Source organism: Ictalurus furcatus, chromosome 5 (genome assembly GCF_023375685.1).
Source record: "Ictalurus furcatus strain D&B chromosome 5, Billie_1.0, whole genome shotgun sequence".
Taxonomy (NCBI): Eukaryota; Metazoa; Chordata; class Actinopteri; order Siluriformes; family Ictaluridae; genus Ictalurus; species Ictalurus furcatus.
This window is the reverse complement of record NC_071259.1, coordinates 21,398,130-21,420,021: the sequence shown is the minus strand read 5'-3', so window position 1 is coordinate 21,420,021 and position 21,892 is coordinate 21,398,130. Positions and strand designations below refer to the sequence as shown.

The window sequence follows — 21,892 nt, the reverse complement described above, 5'->3', positions numbered from 1 at the left end:
CAGTCTGCATGGCCACAGTGCCACTATTCCTAAAACTACATCATCAATTCACCAATCCACAAAGAGGCATGCAACTGGAGCACAGGCACCTCACATCACACTTCAAGCAGCATTGAGACCACTTAACAATGGTGCCATATAGCAACAAAGTTTCCTATGGAAAAATTACCACACACAAGCATACAGCATTTTATTCAGGCCGGGTAATACGCATCACGCATGGAATATCAGGTCCAGAGGAATTCCACTGCTCATGCTAAAGCCTGTTGGAGCTCTTGCACAACCATCAACAAGCTCAAACAACCACAATAACACACGTCACCTAGTAGTGGACTGATTCCAAAAGGCTCCCAGAAAGATTGCAGTATCTTGTATTTACTCGCACATATTTTCTTGGTCCAAAAACTACTCTACACAACTTCAGAGATTCCGAGAAACACATTTTATTCAGACAAGAAAAGCTACACTGAAAGAGCATCTGGTATAACAAATCAGGTGTATCTACAAACCCAATCATCACTTCATCCATTTCAACGTCCAATGCTGAGTACCTCTCCTTACTCTCATAGTTAAACTTTCAGAGAGATCATGTAGTGGAAAACATCTACACTGAGGATGTGGTTAAGTGAAGAGATAAAGCGGTTATCGCTAAATTGAATAAAGGCATCCGTTTCCAATTTTAAACAATGCATGTGCAAGTCTTAGATTCAGATTCATAGTTGAGTATTTACTTGAATATAAAAATGTAACTTGAATTACATTTCTGTTCATTCTTTTCTGTAAGAAAATAAATAATAACTAATAATAAATAATAGCTATAATAATAATAAATAAATAAATAAAGAATAACTTATCATGTACTGACTTCCTCCTCTATGACTAATCTAATGATTATTCCTTGTGTCCAATAACAATAGCCAATTTAAAATGACAAATATGAAAGCTGATAAAGAATTGGTTAAGAAGAAGAAAGAAAAAAAAAATCTCCTCTTTGCCTTTATTGTACTGTACCATGCTTTTACTTTCTTCAGTGGAACTATCAGTGTTATGAGTACGACTACTACTCTTGTTGCTGTGATATGCGGTTCCTTCAGAGGTTTTGTATGTGTGCATGTAAAGAATGCCCAATGCAAATTTATGTTCATGTTTACATCAACTTGGCACCAAACAACACTAAACCATAACAGTTTCTGGCTTGCTATTATCTAAGCAAGTGTAATCAGCTGGTCCATGCTGTGTGTTCATCAGAAAGAAGCAAAAATGTCTTAGTGTAACTCATTTCTGAGTCAAATATAAAAACCATGTTTTTCATACCTGCCATAAACAATAGTTGACATCTTGAGAATAAACACTGCAGCCCTAGTATTAAAGTGCTTCTTTTATTCACAACTACATAGACAGGTTACTCAAGTATCTGTATATCTGTCAAATATTAATTAAATCATAATAATAATAAATACAACAATACATTTTCCCATGATAAAAATTATTTACTCAGTATCTAAGACGACATATAAAAACCCAGAAAAAGTCATTTGAAAATTTACTGGGGGGGGGAGCCAAAATGGGTGCAAATGGGTAAAAATCTATACCCCAAAAAAAGTCCAAATATTCCCAGGCTGATATGTAAAACAGAAAAGAGAAAGGTGGCTGCTTGTCTTTGGGCAATAACATAAGTGCAATACGCCTCATTTCACCAGCCACCACAGACCAAAGCACAGCTGATATGAGGCCAGAGCAAAGAATGTGCTGTGCAAAACAGCTCCTGCTTTTACAATCCACTTTCAATAACGTTTCTGAGATGAACTTGGCTTGGAAATATAAAGAAATATATCAAATGTAGCTGGTGGTTAGACCTGATCTCCTCTAATTACCATCACTGGAAACTACTGAAACTTTCAAACCAGAAGAACAAACCAGTATGAGTCACACAAGCACTCTGGATAGGGAAAGAAAACAGGCCTGAAATGCAGCTCGGAAAGTTCAGAGCAGTTAGCTGGAGCTTCCTGAGCTTAGACATTCATGCAGGAACATACACTCAGGAATCAGAGGTGCAAGACAGAGCTTGTCCCAGACAACTCGAGGAACTCCTTACTACAGGGTCCTGTCTCGACAAGTAAACAAGTCAAACTTCCAGATTCTCATTTCAGTCAATCAAAACCACCCAAGTGTCATCAAGTCCTTCTTCGAGTGAGAAATCCATAATATAACACACTGTAATTCTTCCATTTTTACAGAGAGCCACTCATTAACTAAACCAAGTCCACCATTAACAAACCACACCTAAATGATAATGCTACATAATGCTGACATTTTCAAAAGCAATAAAGGTCAAGTGTTTTCTAGGTTCATACGAGTGAGAGGCAGAAAAAGGAAAAAATTAAGAGAGAACGAGGTGGGAAGAAAAACAGAGAAGGGTTAGGTTTCATCTTATATCTGACAATGCACCAAAAAAAAGAGCACATCACGATAACAGTTCACTGCAACACAAATCAAAATTCTAGGTACAGTTATCTTTATACAAGGCTGAAGATTAGAGACAGAAGAAAAAAAAAAAGGTTAACTAGTATGGACATGTGAAAAATCTGAATTTAATGCACCAAAATGGATGTGAACATAAGCTCTCTGAAAAAAAAAAAAAAGCATATTTCCCCGCTAATACTCTGTTACAACGCCATACACCTTAAAAACACCTTGATACTCTTAAGGAATGTGTATTGAGACTTCCTGTTTCGTCCCCCCTTCTATGTGGGGATGCATTTGAACTGTGTGCCCCAATCACGCTTGTAATGTCGTGTGCAATATGCCATAGTCCTATTGTGCCTCTTAACTACTGCTGATTGCCGATAGTATCACCTGTGGCTCTGAGGGGGGAAGAAAGGGGTGTGGTCAGACATATGTAACGTGTGTCGTTAAGTAAAAAATACTGGAAGCTGGTTACAAGTCAGCTGTAGTTGCAATCACTAGCATTTAGTCTCTTTTTTTTTGTTGTTCATTTAGCCACTAACAACGTCAGGAATGCTGCAAAATTTAAATCAGAACTGGAAATAAACAATGAGTCATTAGCTGTAACTAAGTAAGACGTTTTGTTACTCTGCTCCAAAGATACTTAGCAGGTTATTAAGGTTCACACAGGAGACAAAATGGGTGAAAAGGAAATTGCGAGACACAACACAATTTACTTTGTCATCTTAAAGCTGCAGACACCATGTTTTCTGACAGACATTTAAATCGTCTGACTTGATCCATCTCCGATTCCCAATACTGTCGGAAATCGTCCCAAGCCTGGTTTATAGCCTGTTTCGGTGTTTCGCCAGCGGTTATCGCTGCACTGCAACATTACTAGATGCGCGATTTAAAGAACATTACCTTGCCGTGGAGAAAAAGCAGCGTGCACGGGAAATGATGCAGGCAGAGCTGGAGGTGATGAATGCATCTGCTAAAGGATCGACGCGCACCACCGAGAAAAGTGTGCCAGAGAAACAGGTGTGTACACGTGATGAGGCGCAAACTCCATCACTTTCTGACACGTTTGACAAGATTCTACAGGAAATTGCCCGATCCACAGCAGTGCCACAACAAGCTCAGCTACACGATTACATTAACCTTCGTGTAGCCCTGCCAAACGCTGTTCTTGACTTGAGGCTAGACTTATTGTTTACAGTTGGTTTTAGTTCTATTGCTGCTGTTTTGCACAATTATTTTCAATTAATGCGGAAATATGTTTACATAAACAGAATAGATTAATAAATCTGTTAAATTTGATTGATACAGAACTGAATGGAGAATAACATTTAATATTGTTTATGTTTTGGTTGGTTAATTTCAATAAAAAAGTGTGATCACTTGATTGGTTTGTAGTTTTTCTATTCAGATTCATTAAATTCATGAAATGAATTAAAAAGTCAAATATTCATACAAAGCTCATTTTGTTTCGGTTTTCGGCGAAGTGCATCCTGAATTCTCAGTGTTGGCCCAGAATTTTCCTTTCGGTGCATCGCTAGAAAGAATAGTTTCGTTCTTTAAGACAAACCAAACACTCTGAGAAATACCAAAGGAGAACTGATTGACATACGCAAATAACCTGCTGCAGTTCAGACATTCCAGTTTTCTAAACATGAAGCTCCTGTGCAGATCCTGTGTTGTGGCCAATCACATGCATGTATGTAACGTCAGCTCACTGATAAAGGGAAGAGCTCACATAGACATTCATAGATATGATATTTCCTTAACCTCTCTGGTCTAACCAGTGAAGAGATTACATTGTTTTTAAAACCATGTTTAAAGATGACTGGACAGAGAACTGTGTGTTTATTCTCCACTTCAGGTGTAAAACAGATGTTCATAGCTTGTGGCATTAGTCAAAAGTGGTAATTTGAAGCTCCACTGTGAAACAAAATACATCCACTTCAAAGTGAGGCGTCTTATTAACAGCCACAAACGAATCGCTCATGGGCAAGCATTAAAAGTTAACTCTTTCCAGTTATGTTAGCAATTTTATATAGGTAGACCATCAGACATTTTACTTGAATACTCCTGCTCTGTAGGATAGCAGGATAAGAAACTGACACAGTCATATAACTGATCACCACAGCAGTGCTTGTGCTTGTCCTGTCTTTAAGAGTGTGCTCTTACTAGGAAGCCGAGTCATTGAGCTGATACTCTCTGGACCTGACAAAGCAGCTCTGGACTCCGTTGTCCCTCCACAGCCTGCAGATGACCCCAGCCAACTCAGGGGTCATAACCCCTTCTTCCGCTGTCCCAGCCAGCACAAACAACTGCCGGGCATCGTCCTGGAAACCAAACACGTTGTCAAAAAGCAATACACCCTGTGCGGCCAACAATTTTTTATGAATAGAAGAGACACTCACAGCTCTTGCTGGGTCACCAAAGTCAATCTTTAAACGGCCCATAGCTCTGATGATGGCAATGATTGACTGGATCGTGTTGCTGTACACCACGACCTTGTACTGCTTGCACTCCTCTTCTGAGTAGCCATCTTCATGGATGATCCTGATAGATAGATAGATAGATAGACTTTATAGATACTTGTTACAGCAGCATAAAAAAATAACAAAATTAAAAGCAGAATTGCAGATCTACAAAACACACACTGAATATTAAATAAAAATATGTACAACCTCAAAAAGTAATAGTAATAAATAAAAGAAAAAAGGAGTGATAAAAACAAGTGTGCAAAAATGGCAATGAATAACATATAAAAACATATGTGTGACAACAGATGGCTGTGCAGTAGTGTGTTCACCGATCACACGGAGATGAGCTGTTGTACTGTGTTATGGTGAAAGTTAAGAATGATTTCCTAAACCGTTCTCTATGGCAACAGAGATGAATGAATCCGTTGGAAAATGAGCTCTGCTGTCTTTGCAGCGTGTCATGAAGGGGGTGAGATGGATTGACCACAATGGACAGAAGTTTGTTAAGTGACCTCCTACTCATCACTGACTCAAACGATTCCAGGTTTCGGCCTTGCGAATGAGTTTATTGATCCTGCTGGCATATCGGACACTGATGCTGCTCCCCCAGCAGACTGCAGGTGCATATATTGAAAGATCTGAGCTTCCTCATAAAATAGCCTGCTCATCCACTTCTTGGTCACTGTCAGTGTCAGCCCTCCAGTCCAGTCGGTTGTTCAAGTGGGCACCCAAGTTCTTCTAGTGCTCGACAATTCCATCCTCCTCTCCCATGATATTTATGGGCTTGGTTGCAGTTCTCATCCTTCTAAAATCCACCACCATCACCTTGGTCTTGTTTAGATTTTGGAGCAGATGATTTCTGCTGCACCACTTTACAACACTTCACTCCTGCCCATCTCTAATACACCGCACCACCGCAGCGTCATTGGAAACCATTTACATTACGTTTAAGCAAGGATTCAATCCCTATAATATTGTCCTTATTTAACTTTGGATCTACAGCTGAGAGTTACAGCAATGTAACTGTAACATGTCTTACCATATATATCATTAGAATTCTTTTCAGTGCAATGAGTAGCAATATAAACAATATTTCTGCAAACAGACAGAGAACTGAGTGTATAAGAGATGGAGGAAATGATGGTGGCAACAGGGACTAAACTAACCTTTTGGTACTAGGTTTACAGTCATTTTTTGAGTAATTTTAACAGTCATTTCTTTTGTGGTGTTCAAAATGACAACACTCTGGAAAAAAAATTATTAAAGGTGCCAAACCAAAGATGTCAAGTTTCATGTTGAAAACCAAATTCTTGCTCCACTCTAATCAAAACTGTAATTCTGTCTAGTAGTAGTCTGTCTGGTAATAATACAGGGTGTCACAAAAGTCTCCATATATAAGGGAAATTAGTACTTTTTGGCTACATGTCTTCTGTGGAAAACAATCAGAAATATATTCTCTTATCACCTATTTGACTATTATTATTATTTTTATTATTATTATTAATTACTTATTTGGTGGCAATAAAGAGAGTTATAGTGAGTAAGACAAATTGGAATTAGCCAATTAGAGGGGCAAAATGTGTCATGCACTTGGGGTTTTTAAGATCATGCACTCTGATCAACGCTTCAGTGTTTGCTCTCGAGACTTTGTAATAAAGTTCTTGATGATTCTAAGAAGTCTGGTTTCCTTGCTTATCCTTGAACCTACTTGGGAGATGGGAAAAATTCCACATGACACTTCCAAAACTTTCATTATATACATACATATATATACATATATATAAAAAAACAATCATTCTCGTGGCTGGATCGTGAAGCTGTCACAAGGCTGTCGCAATGGACAGGAAGTTGCCAAACTTATTAACGATTTCAAAAATACTGGAAGTGTTGTGTACCAACAGAAGCTGATGTCCACAAACATCCACTGACGAAGGCACAATCGACATGGTGCTTGATAGTGACTCTTAGATGAATCCTCAGATGAATAAACAGTAAAACACTTTCTATATAATCCTTCAATGCTAAATTGCTGAGCTCCTATGCTAAATGTGTAAAGGTTGGCAGGTCTGGTAAATTAATATAATATAATTGGTGTAAATGTCACTGGATTTTGTGGCAGTGTAATACTGTGAAGAGATGATTAAAACCCTACATCGCACAAATCTAATTCATAAATATTTGATCATGAACAAAGGACTCACTTCATCTGCTTAACTATCGTGCTTTTTCCTGATTCACCAGCACCTGAAAAATAAGAAAGAGAGAGAGAAAAAAAGTCACGCAAAGGTTTTTGAAATCTAGCTCAATAAATGATAAATTCCAAGAGGCATGGATCACATGCTCAGGATAAGGTCTGCCACGAATGAATATGATCTTTGAGCTCAACCCGCAACATCACAAACCCAGCATGAGCAGGAGCTCTATTTTAAGGGGTGATTGCCATTCACTAAGATTAAATGCCAGGCACATGAAACGTTCTTCTGATGTTCGGATCCTGAACCCTGCTGTTCCTGAGGATATGCCGGCGATAGAGTGATGCTTTTTAGAAACCAGGTCTAATGACTCACTCTGAATGCCAATTTCACATTTTCTCTGGAGGACGATGGGCTATATTTGACAAACAAGCTTTTAGCAAATTGGTGATGTGCTGGTGTTTTTGACTTAGTGCCCTGGCATTCTGTAAGCCTCGGAGGCATGTGCAACTTCATGCTGTGATTATTTGTAGAACTACCATTATCGAGGTATAAACAGAGCATCCACTGGTAAATAACAGAGTCATTTAATTTTACTTTTTCTTAACACTTTGACTGCCTTTAGCAGAGTATACAAACCCCATGATGGCATGAACTCCATGCTGTGATAAAGATTACAATACATTGTACAATACATTGCACAGCAAACCAAGACTGGGTAATGCTATGATGTACCATTGATGTGTCACAATACACTGTTTTAAAATAATACAGGTTTTGCTATATCTTTTAATACCAATTTTTACAAACTTAGATCTGAAGATAAAATTTTGTATTGAATCTTAAAATTGCGAAAAGCTAAAATGTAATTACAGATTTCCTCCCCCATTCACCCGAGTGTTAAATTGATGGATTAAAAGCAAATTTGAAATGTGTCATCATTCATTCAATACATACTTGGAGGCTTAGGTGAATTTTAGCGTTAATGGTAATGGATCTATTAATCCAACAGTACACTTTTCTGAGATATTACAGACATCACTAGTATTACTATCACAATTGAAATCACTTATTAGAAGCAACTGATTAGGTCTTGTATTGACTCTTTATGATTGTAATATGTTCACATTTTGTTCAGATTTTTTGATGTTCCCTTATATTTACTGCCCAATTTGTGTAGTACATTAAAAGTATTATTGTCAGTTTTTCTGTTTTTTTTAAAAGTCAAAACCACTGTTTTGCTGGTTGCTTATACATTGTAGTGTATATTCATAATTGATTAGTTGGTCGATTATTTTTTCGATTAATCGGATTGGGGGGCAAACTTTCAGTACCCTTTTTTTCCCGTTTATTTAAAATAAAATTAAATGTGTTACAAACGTAAACTTCAGATTAAAACTTTACACAACTGTTTGTCCAATTATATAAGACTGAAAAGGACCCAATACACACAGACACACACCAGAATATATATTATTCATTTAGGACTGTAGTTTAATTTCAGTGCTTATTGTGCATCCATTAAAAAATGCATAAATACTATATTATTTATAAACTAAGTACATAACTAAGTATATAAACAGTAAACTGAAGAAAGTCATTGTCGTTGACTCTAGATAGCTGCGTCGCATTACGTGCGTATCATGCGCCGTCGACTAGGAAACGGCTTATACTTCTGGTTAGTAAAAAAAACGCTCATTATCCATTTGAGATGATACTTCCCTTCTAAAATTCATACACTAGACGGTAGAGTACATAGTACATAGTGTAAGTGTACAGTACGTCATTTGGGACAGAACTTTAGTATTTACTCTCTGAAACGTGTTTTTGGAACAGAAATAATGTAGAGAGTAAATGTGCCCCGTGCCACACGCAGACAAATTAATCGATAATGAGATTCGTTGACAACGATTTTCATAATAGATTATTATCAATTAGTTGTTGCACCTCTAATACATTGTGATACATAATGTGTATCATTTACAAGTATCATGATATGATGTCATGTTGCCCACTTTTTACCCGAGTAAAAAAATATAAAAAACTAAATAAATCAAATTGCTACAAAGGTGTAATATTGTAAATAAAATGTACTACAGGTTCATCATATCTTAAAAATAAATGTATAAATTCTCCCAAAGATTTGATTGAAGGAATCAATAAACAATGTCTCTGACCAGGGGAAAATGATCAACTGAAACATTATGAGCTCCATAGCAGCACCTGAGGTGCCCTTTTAACCAGAAATAGAGCTTCGAAGTTGACTAAAATGCCAAAGTTAAGTGGTCTCATTCTCGGGCACTCTAGATCGCAGCAGCGCAGAGCTGGTGTTGTTTAAAAGGTACCGAAGAGCTCTTTTTAGCCGATATAATGTGGCTGTGCAACCGTGTAACTTATAACGCATGTTGCTAGTTGTAATCTGGAGCTATCGGGCCCAGCGTGCTCTATGTTATGGGTTGTACAGATTAGGACCTCTGGTGTTCAATCTTAGACACTAAGCACATGTAGGGAGACTGCTTTTTTATTCAAAGCAAAGTGCCTTGGACAATGCGCCAGTACACCCTCATGTATGTCCCATGTGTATCATTGACACATCTGTTATACAGTGTACATTTTGGAATTAGTTTTCTTTATAAAAATAAGTATAATTGCTAAGAGCATGCAAACAACAGGGTACTAGACAATAAACAACATCCGATACCAAAAACTAAAGTTTTTGTTAAAACTAAAGCCGAGTTCATGATGCAGTCAGACTTCATAAGAGACCTAAATCCACTAGCCAAAAAACAGCCACAAAGCATCAATATTCTGCCGCTGTATGTTACAGTAGGTCTCAGGTGCTTCTCTTTGCATGCAGTCCCCTTTTTTTGCCAAACATGCTGATTGTGGGTGTGACAAAAGTCCAACTTTGAAATTTCAACTGTAGTCCCAGTGACACCTGCCAAAGTTTGGGTGCAAAATTTTGTGGGTTGCTCTCATGAAGGGCTTCTTTCAAAATCATGCATTGCATGATTACATTTCGCTAATAGTCCATACTCAACAGTAAATCAACTAGATGTTTAAAATAAATTAAAAAGATTTTTAAATAAAAAGCTGTTCACATCATCAGCATAGCAACCTAATATATATTATATATATTGATTAGAGCTGCAACAACTAATCGATAAAATCGATAATAACCAATTATGAAAATCATTCTCAACGAATTTCATTATCAATTAGTTGGTCTGCGCGTGGTACATTTACTCATTACGTTACTTCTGTTCCAAAAACACGCTTCGGAGAGTAAATACTAAAGTTGTGTCCCAAATAACGTACTACACACTTACACTATGCACTATGTAGTCCACCATCTAGTGCAGCGTTCCCGCGGACCCCTAGTGGTCAGTGGTGTAATTGCAGGAAGTCCATAGGAAAGTTTTTAAAATGTTTATAATTTTTTATATATATATATATATATATATATATATATATATATATATATATATATATATATAAAATAAACAAAAGATAATTCAGAGAGTCAAATTAAATGTCACACCAACAATAAAATGTAATTGAGCCTGGTAATTGTACCAATGGTATCTGAACCGATCCCTGGGGAATTACAGGGTCTACCAGGGATTGCTAGGACTGTAGAATTTAGTGCTTTTTGTGCATACATAAAAAGTAATGCATAAATACTATAATTATATATATATATATATATATATATATATATATATATATATATATATATATATATATATATATATATATATATATATATATATATAATTTATGTATTACTTTTTATAGATGCAAAAAACTACAATCCTAAATGAATAATATATATTCTGGTGTGTATCTGTGTGTATTGGGTTCCGTTCAGTCATATAATTGGACAAACAGTTGTGTAAAGTTTTAGTCGTAAGTTTATATTTGTTTATATTTCATTTTAAATAAATGAAAAAAAGGGTACTGGAAGTTTGCTCCCCCAATCTGATCAATCGAAAAAATAATCGATTATGAAAACAATCGTTAGTTGCAGCCCTTATATATATATATATATATATATATATATATATATATATATATATATATATATATATATATATCTCACAAACATATAAACCAAGGACAATAAACCACTTTCACAGTAGTTTATATTCTGTCTTATGTCTTATTTCATCTATAGTGTGAGAATGTGTGTGCTGTTGATAGACTGCTTATTCTCAGTAATATATTTCATCAGGGAAAAAACAGACCATGTTTACAAAACCACTGTGCAATTGTGTTAAGTTTACTGTTGCTTGAATAGTCAAGAACAGTAAATCCTGAAATAAATTTTAAATACCCAACCCCCAAAGGAACATGGATATATTTTTTAAAATAACCATAATATAAGGGTTAACATAACAGCACTATGTATGAACACAAGCAACAAGCATCCTGTAAACAGCATTAGTCATTAAAAGAGACAGCCTCCTTCAGTTTGATTACATAAGACTGGTCTGTCATGTGTTCATCCCTAACCGAGGTTTTTAGTTAATTAATTGTTAGATTTAATTATATGGTTAAGTATAATTATATTTACGTTACATTTTAACAATTATTTTAAGACCTATGACCTACTACAAGTCACCCATTTTTTTTGCAGAACAAAACAATATTGCACAGCGCGGGCCGTGCCCATTTTGTCTCAAAATGTAAATGTGGACCTCTGGTCATAGTTTTTAAAAAATACAAATAAAATATTCTTATTATTATAATTCTAATAAATAATACCTTTCTACTAACAATAATAATAAATCCAAAATAAAACATTAACAAACTTGTAATGAATAGTTGCAAGGTGCATGATAATGAGCTTTTTGTAATAACTACAGGTTGCACAATCATGGCATCTTTATAGATTATGACTTTAAATAAAGTTCAGTGTATATAAAGTGTGATTCTAATGGATTTATTTGCCGTTTATGCTTCACTTACATGCAACAGTAAAATAAATAGTGACAAAAAGGCAATGCAATGTGTAAACATACAGTCATGTGAAAAAATAAGTACACCCCATGGATATGGTTGCCTTTTTATTTATTTTTTGGACAAGCAAACATTTGATCATCTTTGAAACCGTTCCTATTAATGAAGTTATTACTTGAAGAAAACCACAAGGAAAAGTAGCTTTATCAATAATTTATTCAACAGAAATATCAATAGATATGATATTTGTCTATGGAAAAAGTAACTACATCCTTGGCCTTTGAAGCTAGTATTGTCCCCTTAAACTTCTTGTAGGTGTTTTGCATTATTGTCCACCAGGCTTGTTGGAATTCTTGACCAGCCTTCCACGCAACATTCTTTCAGTTGCAAAATGTTTGAGGCTTTTCTTGTATGTACTGCCTGCTTCAAATCCCCCATTTCAATAGGATTCAATCCAGGATTTAACTAGGCCACTCCATAACCCTCCATTTCTTCTTTTTGACCAATTCCTTGGTGGATTTGCTAGTGTGCTTTGGATCATTATCCCCTTTCGGTTCAACTTAAATATCTGGACAGATGGCCTCACATTATCTTCAAGCACTCTTTGATATGATTTAATTCATTAATTAGTGTCCATTCCCTGAGGCAGAAAAGCAACCCAAAACCATAACATTTCCACCACCGTACTTCACAGTTGGTATGGGGTGCTTCTCCTGAAAAGCTGTCTTTGGTCTGCACCAAACATGTCTGCTTTTACTGTGGCCAAACAACTCTATGTTTGATTCGTCTGTCCAGAGCACATTATTCCAAAAGGCCTGGTCTGTGCCTATATGCTCATTGATAAACTGTAGTCTTGCAAAGGCTTTTTCCCTGCATGTCTCCCATGCAGGTCACATTTGTGCAACCTTTTTTCTGATTGAAGAAGCATGCACTTTGACTCCAACAGTTGCAAGACTTACTAGCAGATCCTGTGATTTTTGGGGTTCTCTGAGACTTCTTTTTGCACCAGACTGTCTGCTCTTGGTCTGAATTTGCTGGGACAGCCAGTCCTGGACAAATTAGTAGTCATTTGAAATCTGTGCCATTTGTAGATTATTTTCCTTACAGTAGAATGATGCATTTCAAATAATTTGGAGATCTTTTAAAATCCCTTGCCTGACTCACAGACATCCACAACCTTGTTTCTGAAGGCCTTATAGAACTCTTTAAATCTTGGCATGATGACACCACACACCTCAATAGCAAAGGGAAAACCAGACACTAGATATGAGAGGAGTTTAAATCAGACAGGTTCCACGTGCACTCCCTAAACAAGTTCTAATCACTGGCACCCAATCTTGAACACCTGATTAAAATGTTATGGATTTGAAGGAGTGATAAATGTAGGGGTATGTGTAGGGGTTCCCATGTGACTGTACTGTTTCTTGCTCATTTAAATTGTGAAAATTTAAACAAAAAAATCAATGTTGTGTATCATATGATAGTGTTTCACCTTTATTAACAGGCACTATTTCAAAGAGGATCAAATGTTTGCTTGTCCAAATATGTCAAAAAAGCCAATTTCCATGGGGTGGACTTATTTTTTCACATGTCCCTATGTATAACACACTTGCTATCTTTTGCATTTCATGACTTAGATGGGCCCAAAATAATTTGTATTGTTTTAAAAAAAAAAACAATTAGTGATGTACACCATTTTTTAACTACATTGAAAAATTGATTATGGAGATCTGCGCATCAGTGCAGAATATAAAATAAAGATGCATTTTTAAGAATTGATTTTTCCCCCTCATCCCTAAAGGCAATGGTTTTTGTGAAATTCAAACCAGCTGGAAATTAAGACTTGCAGGGAAATACCCTAGTCAATATGTTTTCTACACTAAGGAAAATTTGAATTCTACTGAACCGAAACCACAATGACTAGGTTATTACACTGCAGAAGTTTTCCATCACTACTTCAATGTGGAATTACATTTAGCCCTAAGTTTAACCCAAAGCATAAGGCATTTTTGTCCCAAGTCATGGAAAAGAACCACATCAGGGCATCACATGCCAGAAATAGGAGTTAGACAAGTTATATAAACACTTCCCAGGATTGAGTTGAAGAGCACTGTATCTATGCATATACCCATGGTGCCCAAATGGCATTCCAAACTATATTACGAATGTGGGGAGAAATAACTCTCTTGCCAGTACAGTTATATGATGACAGAGGACATTTTAGATATTCTATCTGCTTCTAAAACACCAATCATCATGCCATTAGTAGTTATGTATCAATAATTGCTTAAAACAGCTGTTCTTAACTTTAGCCCTAGATTCCCACTGCCCTGTAAAGTTTAGCGTTTTCCTTCCCGCTTCTAGACAAGCTAGTTTTTGAGCATAGTGGTGCTACAGGGAAAGTTTAATTACTATAGAACATGATGAAACTTTACACCTGCACACCACCAGTGTATTTTTTTCCTATTACGGCACACCCTATCGTGTTTTATTCTTTACTTGCACCTTACGTTAACGTCCAAAATCTTATGTCTTATGTCAGCTAACATCATTACATAAAATACATCAGTGGAACAAATTACAATTTTTTTTTTTAAATATGTTAAATCCAATCATAGCAGTATCTGGGATACCAGAGGTGGGCGGACGACCGTTTTTCTTTTTCGGTTGTTTTCCAAATCCCAAAAAACACCCATGTGCTTGTTTTCAGATAAACAAAAAACTGCAATATCAGATCCTAATACTGGGGGGTAACAAGAAGAAAACAAACATAAGCAAGCAAATGTGATTGGAGGATTGAATCAAAAGGTCTCTGGCTCCTGCTCCTGCATTACATATTCAAATATATAGCATTAGTAGTTTCGACAACTGGCATCAATATCATTAAAGAAATAAATGACATACCAATTTATAATAATAAGCTTATTTAGTAACATATATAAAGGATGATCTTTGAATGCTGAAGAAATATCATCATCATCGAAATATAACACTTGGAGATTTTACTGACTAAAACGCAGTCTATAACAGACAGACGCTAATAACAGACAGATAAATCCTGCTCACGGCACACCTGGAAGGAATCAGAGTCCCCTTACTGTAAATGAGCACAGTGGTCACTGCATATCAATTTCTATAAACATCTGTAAATGGTTTGCATGGGCATGTGAATAGCTGCATAGCTCATGTAATTACATGCCTAGCAGTGGTGGCATTTGTATTGTGGTTCTGGTCCCTGCTATTATAAGGATCAGCTGAGGATTTCAGCTCTGTTTGATTTACAGAGACTTATTACATTGCAGCATTACACAATGCAGCCTAGCACAGCCTTAAGCCTGCATCCTTGATAGTGCAATAACCTCCCATCAGCCACAGAGGCTAATCACGTTACTGTTGTTAAATCTAAACAGACTTCTGTGGGAAAGCAGTATTATGAGATGTTTAGTGTTTTTTTTTTTGTTTGTCTGTTTAATGCAGGTGTTAAACAGGCCCTGTTTATGGCAGACATATCACATGGACTAGCCAAAACAGAGAGATAATAAGAAAACCTCACCAAAAAGAGGAACTAAACCTTAATATGCTCTTTAAAATCAGTGATAGAGGATGATGTTGGAGCAAAGCAGGCCCAATTCCTCCAGCCTTTTAAAGAAATAAAACAAATGGCTCAGGGTAGATCAGTAGGACAACACAGACCGATCAGCCATAAAATTAAAACCACTGACAGGTGACGTGAATAACATTGATTATCTCATTACAATGGCATCTGTCAAGGGATGGGATATATTAGGCAGCAAGTGAACAGCCAGTTCTCAAAGTTGTTGTGTCGAAAGCAGAAAACATGGGCAAGCTTAAGGATGAGTGACTTTGACAAGGGCCAAATGACGACTGGGTCAGAGCATCTCCAAAACAGCAAGTGTTGTGAGGTGTTCCTGGTATGCAGTGGTTAGTACCTGCCAAAAGTGGTCCAAGGAAGGACAACCAGTGAACCGGTGACAGGGTTATGGGCATCCAAGGCTCACTGATGCAAACAGGGAGCGAAGTCTATCCCGTCTGCTCCGATCCCACAGAAGAGTTACTGTTGTACAAATTGCTGAAAAAGTTCATGCTGGCCATGACAGAAAGGTGTCAGAACTAACAGTGCATCACAGCTTGCTGTGTATGGGGCTGCATAACCACAGAGCAGTCACAGTGCCCATGCTGACCTCAGTCCACTGCTGAAAGTGCCTACAATGAGCACATGAGCATCAGAACTGGACCATGGAGGAATGGAAGAAGGTGGCCTGGTCTGATGAATCACGTTTTCTTCACCAGGGTGCACTATGGGAAGAACGCAAGCCAGCTGAAGCAGTATGATGCTCTGAGAAATGTTCTGCTGGGAAACGTTGTGTCCTCGCATTCATGTGGCTGTTACTTTGACATGTACAACCCACCTAAACATTATTGCAGACCAAATACACCCCTTCCTGGCAACAATATTCTCTAATGACAGTGCCTCTTTCAGCAGGATAATGAGCCCTGGCATACTGCAAAAATTGTTCAGGAATGGTTTGAGGAACATGACAAAGAGTTCAAGGTGTTGACTTCGACTACAAATTCCCCAGACCTCAATCCGATCGAGCATCTGTGGGATGTGCTGGACAAACAAATCCGATCCATTGAGGCCTCACCTCACAATTTACAGGACTTAAGGGACCTGTTGTTAATGTCTTGGTGCCAGATACCACAACACACCTTCAGAGGTCTTGTGGAGTCCATGCCTCGGTGGGTCAGAGCTGTTTTGGTGGCACAATGGGGACCTACACAATATTAGGAAAGCGGTTTTAACGTTATGGCTGAACAATATATACACACCGTACTATATGCAGATGCAGTTCAACGTGACAAAAATTCAGGTTGACACTGTGATAATGATTAAAGTGAAAATAGCAAAAAAATAAATGGCTGCATGAGACCAAACAGAGTGTTGTATTAAAACATCCAGCAATGACAACCAGAATTTGTGCATCAAACTAAAATGGGGATGTGTTCCTAATATTTTAAACGAGCAAGGATGATTCAAATTCCGTTTGAGAAGTGGAAGTGAGGAGAACAATGGTACATGTACAAGCATGTAAGTTATTACAGAAGACTAAACTTTCTAGTTTGTGCTTACTCACTATGTTGCCAAGACTCTGTTTTAGCAAGCACCTATAGTAAGAACAGCTATGTGGGAATGGCAAGCTATATCTGCTTTGCGATCGTTGATGAAGCTGCCGCAAGCGTTTAAACTGCCCTGTCATTGGTGTGGGCAAAACCTCCACAGGTTTTACTCAAGATAAGGACACAGCGGTTTACATTTAAGATGAATAAATTCTGTTAAAGTACATGTAGGTTTTGGAAATTCTGCAAATATTACTGTGTACCCACAAGAGCAACAATAAACTCTTAAGAATGCAGTCATTGATTTAGGCTCCTAATTTTGTTTTTCTGAAAAGCTGGACGTAGCTGTACAAAGCCACACAATCAGAGAATAGTGCATTTATTCCAGTCCAGTGGTGATAGTGGAGCAGCAGCAATCCTGAAACTGCTGATGTCAGGAGAGCTGTGCATTGCACAAAAGAACAAAAACATTCCCCCATAAGTTGTACAAATGGATGCAGTCCAAAAAAACGGCCAAGCTTCGATCCATTTAGTTTGCACAAACATCACTGCTGCTTTGATTTGCATCTCAGTGCTGTTGTCAGTAGAGATTAGCTAGTGTTAACAGTGTTCAAACAACACACCAGAGCTAAATGAAGAATTAATGTGCTAATGGGATGCCTCCCAAATCCAAACCCCTCACTTCAACCGAAACAGAACTGATCTTAGTCCAGCTAAACCTCCATTTCCCCAGGATAAATGTTTGTGCTTTTGGTGCAAGCTTTTATTTTATGCACCGCATACTGGGCTAAACAGCCTGTGCAAAATTGGCCTCACTGAATAGCTCACTCCACTTTATGCATTCAGAGTATAAACCAAGCGCACTTCCATGCTCCAGTAAGCTGCACTGTTTAGCCAAGAGCACAAGGATCCAGAAAGAAAAGCCTGTTTTCAGACCAGGTGGGAATTTGGAGCTACGGAATTTTAAGAGCTGTTAAAGGCTGTTCCAGAAATCTGAACTCGTTGGAACTCTTGATCTCATAAAAGTGCATTTTGATTCGAAAGAAAAGTAACAGAGAATGTCATAATTCATTAATAAGAATAGAAAATGGTTTTAAATAAATAAATAAATACATAAATAAATAAAATACAGCAGTGTGTGCAACAGGCAGTAGAGGGTAGGTTAGCGTGTTTGCCTAACTCTGAACAACATGCTTTTGGGGGTTTGTACCCGTGTGTGTTGGCATTTAGGTGCTAATACTGAAGGGATTTTAGCAGAGGACAAATAGGATTTTATGTACGAGCTATTTATTGGTCACATATACATTACAGCACAGTGAAACTCTTTTTCTTAGCATATCCCAGCATGTTAGGAGTTTGGGGTCAGAGTCCAGGGTCAGGCCTGATACGGCGACCCTGGAGCAGAGAGGGTTAAGGGCCTTGCTCAAGGGCCCAACAGTGGCAGCTTGAACCGCCGACCTTCTGATCAGTAACCCAGAGCCTTAACCGCCAAGCCTTTAAAAATTTTTTTATTATTAGTAGCTGCCAAATATTTTTATTAGTAGCTGCCAGATGGACAAGTATCTTCAACAACCAGAGAAAGAAAAACTTCCTTTTTAGCTTATAATTACAGCATCGCACACCGATGCTGTAATTATAACATGTGCTTTCAAATCTCACGCATAAGCCGAGAAGCTGGTTGACTTAAGAATGATTTTTACTAAATTTACTAGCTTACATGGATGACAGACAAACTTTTCAGAAGCAGGAACATGCATGTATGAGGAATCACTGATGAAGCTGAACAAAATAAAGTGCAGCACAAATGCTGCTTACTAGATGCAGTCACTTCGCAGGTGAATGTGATAAGAAAAACACTGCTCAAATAATATATTTTACATGCAATGCAAAGAGAGAGCACCACTTCTCATGGCTGAAACGTTCAACTTTTTGCTGTGGACACAAACACGAAACTTTATCAGCAGAGAATTAGGACTATGGCTGCACAGTTGATCTCTCCACAGGAATTTGTATACTTATTAACTTCCCTTAAATGATATTAATGCCCTCTACTAACCAACTAGCTGGCCATATGGTATGTTATGTTAGATATAACGTTTAAGCCAGTTAGGTTTCTGGATAACCAAAACATGGGACCGGACAGCACACTGGAGCTTCCACTTGCCTGGTGTTCTAGCTAATAAACTGATCATTTGTCCACCACTTGGATTTGGTTTAAATTATTATTTTAAACATGATCTAAATGGGATTCATTAAGTCTGAACGAATGAATGTTTAACAAGCACTGCAGGTCCTACAACAGCTGAAACTGTTGAGAGACACCACAAGAAACGCGTCACAAGCCATGTGCTGCATGCATCTCATACTGTATGTACATAGAACCTATGGTTAAAATGAAAATGCACATAATGAACTCTGGATGTTTTCACAGGCTTTCGGCCTTGATTTAAGAGAGAGGCTTCATCTTCCTTCTCCTAAGCTTTAACTCAAAGGCCACTTTGTGGTTTTCCAAATGATGGTCTGTGTTGGAGAGTGACCTACAAAATAGTCCTCCGTTGTAATTTGGGGCTTAGCAAGCTACTTCTTTCCATGTGTAACTCATTTGTGAACATTACATATAGCTGACATTAATTTTTTTTTGTTTGTTTGTTTTGAACTGGAAAACGACCAGGTTCGTTCACTTGCACACCTCATCAAAGCAAGCAAGTTGTCCAGTTGGCATTTTTAATTCTTCCAAACGCCCTGCTGAAAAAGAAACATTAGGAATACTGTCACACTTCCTAATGAGAAAGGGGATCCGTTTTCGAAAGGGATCAACTTGTTTTAATGTAGACTCGTTATTGATTTAGTTACAAATTAATTCAATATTCAGTGTCATAGCATCAACTCGTATCAATCTCGTATATTCTCACCAGATAACCATGAATACCATTTTATTACTTACTTACAGAAAGCCCATAAAAGATACACGATCATATCACAGAAGTCCAATAGGTCCATTAAATCAGCATTAACCCTTGTTTTCTGTTCGCTACTTGGCAAATGATGTACTGTTCACGAGTCATACTGATGTTGGACAGCCGAGACAGATTTTATATATTTATATATATAAAATGTGTAATAGTAATGTAATGGTAATGCTATAGTGCGAATTCACCCTTTTGTTTTTGCTTTGTTTTTTTTGTAAAAAGTTGTTGGAGTCCACTGCCTCACAACTCTTATAATGTGTTTTATTCTCATTTAGAGTGACCTGAACATAACATGTGTAATATAAATATGAAAGGGGGTTATAGCAGATGCACCACAAGTAAATTTATCCTGTTTGATGTTCAATAGAGAAAATGAGTCTAGCACATAAAATGTCTACCTAAAGTAGAAATAAAAACGTGTCGTTTTGACTCGTAAAGGACTGATACTAAAAAAAAAGTCACCATTACAGCCCTCCAGACACCATTAAAATAACCATCAAATGCCTCCCAGTCACTGTTAAACCATCAGCTCCCTTCACACTGTAATCAACACCTTGGGAAACAATATACTGTTACCACCAACCAGGAACCAACAGAAGCAGCTAATGCTTTTTCGGTTCATTGTGTTCACATTGCAGTGTACTTTAGTGGCTTAGCTTTTTATTTAGATGAAAGACTGTACGTGTTTTGAAAACCAAAACCTCGAGTTAAAGCTTTATATCTCCAACAGTCCGCTCATGCAAATCTTCACAAACTCAGCAGTCACAGGATTTCCTGACTAATAGCCAGAGCCCCAACATGTTATCTGTACACAGCCATTCTTTAAGGCGCATTTTTATATATATATATATATATATATATATATATATATATATATATATATATATATATATATATGTAAATAAATCGTGCGTTCACTGTGCCTAAACGCACACGCTTACCCAGCAGCAGCAGTTTGACTTCTCTGGACGCTTTCTCTCCGTCTTCCCGCAGGTTCCTATCGATTATTTTGCTCCTCTCTATCGCGGCTTTGTCCTCAGCGCTTAGTGTGCAACCCATCTTCACCTATAAACCGTTTGTTGTTTTAAACAACAAACAACCGAAACGACGCTGGACCAAAAAAAAAAACAAACAAACCCCAGAAGTGATGGCGCACAGAGCTGTCTCTGCTTGATGGTGTTTGTGCTCAACACCACACGCTTTACGGCTCACAGCAAAGGCGTTGGTTATCGCTACAGATTCTCACATGGAAAACAGACGAATTGCCATCCAGAGAAAGAAAAACGACTTCGTTTAAAAACAACAAACTCTTGCCCCCCTAAAAAGTGCTCTGTAAAAACACACACAGCTTAGTTATAAATGATATACAAGACCAAGCGTTCCGACTAAATAGCATGTGCTGTGCTCGGAGAAAGAAAGCAGCTCAGTTTAGAGGTTTCTTTGACTAAAAAGTGACCACTGATAGCGTTCAACGCGTACAAGTAGTTATACCCTGTCGGTAAAGAGCTGTAGTATAAACACACGGTGAGGATATCCTTCAAATGTATTCTTTAAAAACAACTCGCCGAAAAAATACGCAATAAGTAAAATGACATTCCGCAAAGTTAGTGGCAGGATTGTGAAAAGCTGGAGAGCGCGCGCTCGGTCCTCAGCCGTGGTGAATTGGGGGAAATGCAGCTCTGTATGAGAGAGG

General features: G+C 37.5%; 1 protein-coding gene across 2 annotated transcripts in view; it reads right to left on the bottom strand.

The window, feature by feature from the left end:
- Positions 1-21,892, bottom strand: part of gnai3 (guanine nucleotide binding protein (G protein), alpha inhibiting activity polypeptide 3) — a 33,020-nt gene extending 11,128 nt beyond the window's left edge. The window contains exons 1-4 of one of the 2 annotated variants that reach the window (XM_053625192.1): positions 21,141-21,888; positions 7,139-7,181; positions 4,872-5,013; positions 4,636-4,793 (exon numbers count right to left, since the gene is read on the bottom strand). In XM_053625192.1, coding sequence (XP_053481167.1) covers positions 4,636-4,793; positions 4,872-5,013; positions 7,139-7,181; positions 21,141-21,258 — 461 coding nt within the window. In that variant the 5' untranslated portion in view covers positions 21,259-21,888. Of the gene's footprint in view, positions 1-4,635; positions 5,014-7,138; positions 7,182-21,140 lie in introns of both variants that reach the window. The other variant, XM_053625191.1, reaches the window with a different exon arrangement.